Genomic DNA, 9,564 nt, shown 5'->3' with positions numbered 1-9,564 from the left:
TTTCCCCCTGTTTCAGAATACTAACTGCTCTCAGTTTGGAAACAGTAACTGCTCTCTGTTTTCCCTTACATTTCTTTCTCTTGTTTATCTTGAGTTTGTCACTGGTTTGCTGCAGTGTGCCTCTTGTGTACTCAGCTTTCTGGATAACTTTCTCTGGATGGGGCTGAGCTGCTGTCTCTGACGTACATTGTACTGTGGTGCTGTAAGTGGTTGCTAACTGTGTTGAGTGACTGCCTCTCCTCAGACACACTGAGCTGTATCTCCAAACTAGAAAGCAGTTTCAGTCTGACCCACGCTCCATCTTAGAAGTTCACCAGTTCCACAGAGAGGAAGCTCTATAAAAATTCACCTCCATGGGCATTGGGGATTATGTCTGTATCACAATCGGTGGTGGAGCACCCTGGGGATTCAGACTGCAAGGTGGCAAAGAGCACAAGCAGCCTTTACAGGTCTCAAAGGTAAGCAGAACGATTTAATTGAGATGCATACAATGTTCCCCAAAGGCAGAATATTCCAGTGTAATATCCTGGAAAGCCTTCAATATAGTTGCTGAAATTAGTTAATAATTTTGAGACTGTGTCCATTCAGTATCTACTTTTCTTAAAATCTGTGGGATTCACAGTATGAAAAATAATTACGTATTATTCTTTTGGAATTTTTTGCAAACTGTAACTGTTTTCAAATTGTAACTGTGAGCCATTCTTTGGCATTTAATGATGATTTGATTCTGAATCCTGTAGTGAACACAAAATCATAAATTTCAGAATTCTTCTGATAAGGCAACTGATCATAAAAGTCTAATAGTTACCATGATAAAATGGACTAATTTTATACAAGAAAGAATTCTCTTACAGTGAAACAATGAAAGTTGATTACTTCTAAAAGTTGACTCTAAGATGAAAATAGTATTATCAGCTTTAATCTTAAAAGAGGCTTCCTGTTACAACTGATTATAGAAGAGATTTTAGTCTGTTGGCTGTTCTTTTATTTTTTGCTGTAGGTGAATGAATATTGAATCTTACACTGGGTAATTGCGGGGATCTGCTTTTGATTAAATCACACCAGTTAAGTAACATGAAAAGCATTACCGAACATTAATTGTCAGCACATTATTCAACTTTAGGGGAAAATACCAGCATTCAAAAGGGGGGGAGTAGCATTTATGTTCATTAGTCTATATTTAAACTTTTGCTTAATAGCAAAGTTTGTGTTCAAAAGTAGTAGCAGAATAAGATGCAAAACTCATTCTACCCTATAATGTTATGCATCACAGATGCACTAAACGGCTGTTTCTACCAGATTGGATTTAAGATTTGAAGCATTATTTATTGATAAATAATATATACCATTTTTTGCCCTGTTTGAACAGTTCCAGTGATATGGCACTGTCTGAAAGTTCATTATTTGAAAGATACAATCATAAGAATGGAAATTTACTTGATTTTAACCTAGCATGATGATTTGTGCTGTTGTACCTGTTTTATTCTGTTGCTTTTGTATTAGATAAAATATAGTGAAATTCTTTGTGCTTTACAATTTGTTAATAAAGAACTTGAAATTCTAGTATTACTACCTTTATTAACAATGTTTGAATTACTGTTAAAATCAGGAGGAAACTTTAATAAACCTTTTATTTTAATTTTGTAGCCTATAAATGTTATCTTAGATTTAATCATGAACTGTTTTACTATTCAATGCCAGTGTGACGAATAAGACATCATTACCTTTTTGAAGAAATTTGGTTAAATAGGCTAACTAGCACTAAAAAAAGTTGGAAATAATTACCAAGCTACCCTTTTCAGAAAGTGGGAAAGAACAATTCAGGAAGTGTGACACCTAGTGAATCTTTTGTGGAGGCACAACATTTAAAAAAATCCCTGCAGGGTGAGAGACCAATTAAGCCTACTGCCTGAGCTATATAATCGTATAACAAGAACTTCATGAGCACACAGCAGGGTTTAATACTCCTCAAAACAACTTTCACTCTACTAGTTTACAAAACTAGAAAAAAGCAGACATCATAATCAACATCTTCATTTTTATTTGTTTGTAAACGCACAGTGTACAGACATAAGTGGTATTAAAACACATCATTATCTCATTTACACACATCGCTGTGATGAAAGTGACACATAATACGTTCTATTCCCCAAACCAGAAAATAGTTTTGCCAAATACTTTCTTGTCAAAACTTTGGCCTTATAAGTAATTGTGATGAGATTGTTCAACAAATGATTCAGCTGTCAGGATTTATTCAGGATGTTTTAGAAATATTTGCTGAAAAGGTTATTCTAGTTATTAGCAGACCGGTTATTCTATACAGTTTGCAAAAAAATGTATACTTTGTGTTGAATTTGGATGCAGTTACCCAAATTGAAGTTAGGTACAGGTCCTCAAAGAGGTATTCTCACACCATTTCAATACAGTCGAATCTTTCATCCCTGCTAAAAAAGGAATCTACACCTCTTCATTAAAGAAAGGTTTCTGGGTCACAGTGTTTGGTGAGGGAGAAATTTGTTCAGGCCCATTTTAGGATGCAAAATGGTCATTGAGCTCTGAGCGTCACCAAAAACCAGAGATCTGAGGCTTGTCCAAAATTGGATCTCATCTGAATAATCCTGGTGAGCTCCAGGTGCCAAATGGACATCCAAATGTAGTTCACCAGTTTGCTGCAGACCAATTTAGGCCAACTGCGACCCTCACAACAGCTCTTAGGTAGGTCCTGGGTGAGGTGGTGGGTAGGGGGTGGTGGTGGGGGAGAGTTTTTTTCCATAAATATATTTTATTAAAATTTGTAAAAATACATTACATATCACTTCAAAGTTGACATTACATAAAATGCAATACAGATCAGTTTCTTTCAATTCAGTACATGAGGTGCCTCACTACACTTGCCATTACAGTTTATATGTACAATGTACCTTTACATTTCATATCAAACATTCTCTGGTACATACAGCCTGGGCAACTTTACGTGGTTTCCAGCCCTTTGATATACTATAGCTGGAGGACCTTTTACAGTGGCCTTTCCCCATTGAGCCATTGCAGCGGCTGCCCCAAGCGTTAGTATGTCTCTCAGCACATAGTCCTGGACCTTGGAATGTACCAGTCTGCAACACTCGATCATCGACAGCTGTTTGCACTGGAAGACTAGCAGGTTTCAGGCAGACCAAAGTGCGTCTTTCACCGAGTTAATGGTCCTACAGCAGCAGTTGATGTTTATCTCAATGTACGTCCCTGGGAACAGCCTGTAGAGCATTGAGTCCTGCATTACTGAGCTTCTTGGGATGACCTTGACAGGAACCACTGCATCTCTTTCCAGACTTGTTTGCAAAGGCTCATTCCAGAAGGAGGTGGGGGATGGTCTCTTTCCCATCGCAGCCGCCTTGAGGGCAGTGTGCAGGGGCGGTGGGACTCCAGGAGTGCAGGAAAGACATGATGGGGAGGGTCCTTTTCACCACCAGCCAAGCTATTCTTGGTGCTTGTTCTGGTTATGAGGCATTCTGCCAAATGAGTCTGACAGTCTGTTTGGGTGCTCAGGCCACCATCTGGCAGGATCCACCATCTCCTTTTCCCACAGACCCTTGAGGACGTTACGTGCGGACCACTGCCTGTTGGACTTGTGCTCAAATGTGTTTTCCTGTACAAACCTTTCCACGAGGGACAGTGGTACGGCACAGTCCAACTGAATGGAGTGTTCTGTGGCAACATGGCCAGACCCATCCTTCATAACACTGGGGACAGATAGGCCTCAGCATGACACTTGGTGTTTGCATATCAAGGGTCTAACACAGTTTGATGCAGCTGCAGACAAAGGTGGCCATCAGTATGAGGGCAACATTGTGTACATTTTTTTCCCACTTTGTCAAAGGATTGAATATTGTGTCCCTGCAGACACAGTCCATTTTCAATCTCCAGGTAAAGTGGAAAATGGCATAGGTGGCCGCCATGGCGTAGGAGCATGGTATGGGCCAGATCTGCACCACGTACAACAACACCGGAGTGCCTCGCACCTGATGACCAGGTTCTTACACACAATGGAGAGGCAGTGCCGCTTCCACATACCCAGTTTCTATTTCACCATGGTTACTCGGTTATTCCAGTTTTTGGCACATGCCCCGGCCCCTCCACATCATATCTCCAGGTAGTCTGACCTGACGGTGAAGGGGAAAAAGGATCGGCCGGCCCAGTTCCCAAAGAACATGGCCTCACTCTTGCCCTGATTTACTTTGGCTTCCGAAGCCGGTTCGAACTGGTCGCAGATGCTCATCAATTTGCGAACTGACAGCTGATCTAAGCAAAAGACAGCAATGTTGTCCATGTACAGGGAGGCTTTGACCTGAGTGCCTCTGCTGCCTGGGATTGTCACCCCTCTTATGCCCACATCCTTCCTGATGGGCTCAGCAAAAGGTTTAATGTAGTATACGAAAAAGACAGGGGAGTTAGGACAGTCCTGCCTGACTCCAGATTTGATCAGAAAACTCTCTGATTCCCACCCATTGATTGAAACTGCGCTACTGATGTTTGTGTAGAGCAGTTGATCCAATTGCGGATACCCTCCCCCAACCCCATTTTGGAGACCACGTCCATCATGAAGGTGCGCAATATCCTGCCAAAAGCCTTCTCCTGGTCCAAGCTGATGAAGCAGGTGTCCACTCCACCCTACACTGTACATAGGCAATCATATCCTTGCACCCATCCAGGTAAGCGCGAGGCTACCAGATATCTTGCTGCTAGGTACAGTGCAGGTCTGACTGGGGTAAATCACCAACTCTAGAGCACATTTGACCCGATTGGCGATGACCTCGGACAGAATTTTGTAGTCCACATTAAACAGTGAAATGGGCTACCAATTTCTGATTTCTGCCTTCTCCCCCTTCCACTTGTAGATGAAGGTGATGATGCCTTTCCACATGGATTCTGACATGCTGTCGGCTAGAAGCATACTCTTGTATACTTCCAGCAGGTACCGTGGCTACAAGAGCAGGTCAGAGGCTAAGAATCCTGCGGCAAGTAACTCACCTCCTGACTCCCCAAAGCCTGTCCACCATCTACAAGGCATAAGGCAGGAGTGTGATGGAACACTCTCCACTTACCTGGATGGGTGCAGCTCCAAAAACACTTAAGAAGCTCAACACCATCCAGGACAAAGTAGCCCGCTTGATTGGCACCCCATCCACAAACATTCACTCCCTCCACCACTGGCGCACAGCGGTAGCAGTATGTACCATCTACAAGATGCACTCCAGCAATGCACCAAGGCTCCTTAGACAGCACCTCCAAACCCTCGACCTCTACCAACCAGAAGGACAAGGGCAGCAAATGCATGGGAACACCACCACCTGCAAGTTCCCCTCCAAGTCACATATCATCCTGACTTGGAACTATATCACGGTTCCTTCACTGTCGCTGGGTCAAAATCCTGGAACTCCCTTCCTAACAGCACTGTGGGTGTACCTACCCCACATGGACTGCAGCGATTCAAGAGGGCAGCTCATCATCACCTTCTCAAGGGCAATTAGGGATGGGCAATAAATGCTGGCCTAGCCAGCGATGCCCACATCCCATGAGTGAATAAAAAAAAGGTCTGGGCCGATCCAGTCCCACAGAGTCGAATACATCTCGACTGGTAAGCTGTCACTTCCGGGAGTTTTATTTATCTCAAAGGACCTGACGGCCTTTGTCAGCTCGTCCAGACCTAACGGTTTGTCTTGACTCGCCCGCATACTGTCATCTAAGACCTCTGTGATAGAGGAGGCGGTGCTGTCTGTGGGCTTCACATCATGCAACCCAGCATAGGGGAGGGGTGTGCAAGGAGTTGAGAGTGGAAAAGCAGCAACTTGCAGCATTGGTGTGGAGGCAGGGGAGCAGGAATATTCCTTCTTGTTCTTCATTCAGGTAGGTTAAAAATTAAAAACTTCGCGTTTGGTTGGCAGCCTCAGCAGTCCCTTAAGGACTGCTGCTCAGGCCACAGACGAATGTGGACATGTATGACGCATTCTCTGCTCAGAATCTGATGAATTTCGAAGGAAGTTCCTTAAATGTGCATTAGGCCCCTCATTAGCATAGGCAAAGGTCTAATGTGGCTGCCAGGGCTGCCTGAATATCACCCACACCAATATGGCATTGAATGTATTTCAGATGCCCTACGGAGACAGGATATCGTCCCACGTGACTGAACCTTTTTGTCCCTGTTTCATGCTTGAGAAGCAGGCCAAATGACCTCCATTCTTTGCTCCCACTGAGTGCCCTGCTGTAATTAGAAATTTAAAATGGAATCCCCTCTTTAAGCAGAACTGTTGGCTAAATAGAAAATGAAAATACTTCTCTATCCCTAAAAAGTGTTTTTTTTTATGAATGTGACTCCAAACCTCTAAATGTAACTTTGACAGACTGTTTTAAGATGGTAGCCCCATGGCATTGGCATCTTAAAACAGGCTGTCTGCTGATCATCTTTCATAGTTACTGCAAGAGATTGAGAGAGCCCTGTGGAAATTCTCTCCGCTGGGCTAATATAAGGAATGGTGCAAAACTGAATCTATTTGGTTGACAGTAAGGAATAAGAAGGAAGGTATAACTCTACAGGAGAGTTACTACAGAGCACCAAACTGTGGAAAGGAGATAGAGGAAGAAATATGTGGAAACATTAGAAAACAAATAAAGAAATATCAGGTATGCCTATGCCTGCTCTTGTATGGCCATCACAGAAACGGCTGTTAGGTTGTCTGAATGCTTTGCATGGACAATAGTCAAGTTGTAACAGGTTGAGAGGAAACAGCAGGTGACATACATATTTGGCACAGCTACTTCGTATAGGGTATTTCTGGATTCCCTTCCCTTCACAGTTCTTTTCAAGACTGATGCCTTCTTCCTGATTTAAATCCATGGCAAGACTACATTAAAGAGATAAATTTCTGCAGAGGTTCTCCTACTTGCCTCAAAAACCCTCCAGAATCCCCTAAGCCTTTGTAATATTATATCCTGAACTGGGTATTTTAAATCCCAAAGCTTTACACAGAAGGGTATATTTTACCAAGAGCATTTGTGATTTTCCTTCCCCAGGCCAGGCTAGCCCAGCCCTAGGAAACAGGGGCTTCCTATGTAGGGATTTACATCAATCTCTTATTTGCTTCTTGATCTATGGGGATCCTTAGGAAGACCCTTAACCAGGCTCCCTTCACTGTGACAGCCAATGGTCATAGTCAGAACAAAAGGAGGCAGAGGGCTGAGAACTTCCTCTCACACCTTAACAAAATGAAAATGCTAAGCCTCCACCTACTATTGCCACAGGCCCACTGACATCACTAAGAAAGCCCAAGGGAATTCCAGCAGGACACCAAAAAGGAGGAAACCTGATGTCCTCTTTTCCTCTTCTTTCAGCCCGAGGAACATCAATTTCCCAGGGACAGGGCAGAGGAAAATCTACCTTATTCAGTCATCAGTTTTCAATCATAGTGTTTTATTTCTCTTTTTTTATTTTTTTACTTCTGTTTTCTTAATCACGCCTGATTATCAAGGCCTGTATTGTCAGAACAGCAATTCAGCAAACATGGAAAAAGATTTAATCCAAAGGAGAGAATGAGACAGATATAAAAACATAAGAGGACATAAGAGGAACTGGATCTAGAAAGAGAACACAAGGTCTGAAAATACAGATGTCAGATGGAGACCATAGGACTAAAATGGCAGTGTGCCAAGTATCAGTGAGTGAGAAAGAGCGAAAGAGAGAAAATGCTGTATCCTGAGATAGAATGACAACAGCTAACCCAGCCCAGGGGGGCGGCTCTGGAGGCAGGGGGAGAGAGATTTTCCTGGAGGCAGGCACCCTGTGACAGCAACTACTGGCCCTTCAGCGATGGGCAGACAGTCAAGGTATCTAAAAGGCCAATTAGCCCATAATTGTGTGCAGCAATGCAATCTTATGGAAGGTGTGTGGGCCCCGTGCAATGTCAGGAGCCTGGTAATGCATGGCAGACAGCCTTATGGCGGGAGGTCAGTGGAACGTAGAAGGCTGCTGTCCATGCTGCTATCATGGAGCCGCAAGGCTGAAACAGCCACAGCCGCCATCAGAAGCATTCATGTGCAGGGGTTTTCCCTCCACACTGATGGCCATAGCAGCTCTGGTCCTTCATTTTTATTAAACACCCTGAAGCCTTTTGACAGCGCCTCCATTTTGAGGGCTTTCTGACTGTCTCAGAAGCACCCACCTCTCTCAAGTGGGGCTGCCAGCCATCCAGTCTTGTGAGCCCTCCCATTAGGCCTCCTGTGTCCATAATCAATCTGCCGTCCTCAATTGGATGGTGAACGCAGAGGCAGCCTATGAATTGGCTGCCTCCCATAAGATCACACCATAGGGCACACTTCTCACATGAGCGGATTTGGGACCTGCAAATGATCCCCACCCCATGAAAATTTTTGATGTGGAAAAGATTCCGCCCATAGTGAGAAAGAAATCCCTCCACCTTAATACTTGCAGGACTAAAGTTTTAGCATGGATCCCACAAAAAGAAATTCTGCACTGTAGCTCCCCCCCCCCCCCCATAGTTTATAGGTCCCCTAACATTAGTAACACTGTGGGACAAGTATATAGGTAGAAATAATGGGGGCTTGTCAGAAAGGTACTGCAATAATCATGGGTGATTTTAATCTACATAGAGATTGTATGAATCAGATTGGCAAAGGTAGCCTAAAAGGTGAGTTCATAGATTGTATTTGGGACAATTTCTTAAGCAATATGTTCTTCGATCAACCAGGGAGCAGGCCATTCTAGACCTGGTAATGTGCAATGAGACAGGATTAATTACTGACCTCATAGTAAAAGAGCCTCGAGGTAACAGTCATCACAACGTGATAGAATTTCACATTCACTTTGAGGGTGAGAAGTGTGGGTCTAAACTAGTGTTTTAAACTTAAATAAAGGCAATTACAAGGGTATAAAGACAGATTTGGCCAAAGTGAACTGGGAAATTAAGTTAAAAGATAGGCTAGTACAGAAACAGTGGCAGGCATTTAAGGAGCTATTTCATAACTCTCAGCAAAGATATATTCCAGTGAGATGAGAAGGATGCACCATCCATGGCTAAATAAGGAAGTTAAAGACAATATCAAATTGAAAGAAAAAGTGTAGAATTTTGCAAAAATTAGTTGTAGGTCAGAAGATTGCACAGATTTTAAAAAACAACAAAGAAATACTAAAAAAGGGAGAAATTAATAGTGAAAGATAGTGTTATGACCACCCGCTCAAGTCAAAGCCCCCAATCAAGATATATTATTCTGAGTGTGGTGGGAGAAACGCACTGTTGATTCAGTCCCATTCCTCCACAGATCGCCGAACATATCATTTTTTAAACTTACTAAATTAAAGAAAGACCCAGCTAAATTGTACCATCTATTAACCCCCGAATGAGGCTAACCAAGCCAGGTGTCTTTAGATCAACAAATTAACTGTTTAATTAGAAAAACGAAATCCTTAAGCACTTCTAAGATATAAACAAAACTTAAAATAGAAAAAAATAGTGTCCTTGCATATTTACCCTCCTGCCTAAGTGAAACCTTCCAAAGTGG

At 42.9% G+C, this 9,564-nt stretch overlaps 1 protein-coding gene across 4 annotated transcripts in view; it reads left to right on the top strand.

The window, feature by feature from the left end:
• The first annotated feature begins 219 nt into the window (after positions 1–219).
• Positions 220–9,564, top strand: part of LOC137373863 (synaptopodin-2-like) — a 156,909-nt gene continuing 147,564 nt past the window's right edge. For all 4 annotated transcript variants that reach the window (XM_068039362.1, XM_068039380.1, XM_068039352.1 and 1 more), the window contains exon 1: positions 220–458. In XM_068039362.1, coding sequence (XP_067895463.1) covers positions 370–458 — 89 coding nt within the window. In that variant the 5' untranslated portion in view covers positions 220–369. The remainder of the gene's footprint in view (positions 459–9,564) is intronic.

The sequence above is a fragment of the Heterodontus francisci genome, chromosome 1 (genome assembly GCF_036365525.1).
Source record: "Heterodontus francisci isolate sHetFra1 chromosome 1, sHetFra1.hap1, whole genome shotgun sequence".
Lineage (NCBI taxonomy): Eukaryota > Metazoa > Chordata > Chondrichthyes > Heterodontiformes > Heterodontidae > Heterodontus > Heterodontus francisci.
The sequence above is the reverse complement of the archived record's forward strand: the minus strand, read 5'-3'. Positions and strand labels throughout refer to the sequence as shown.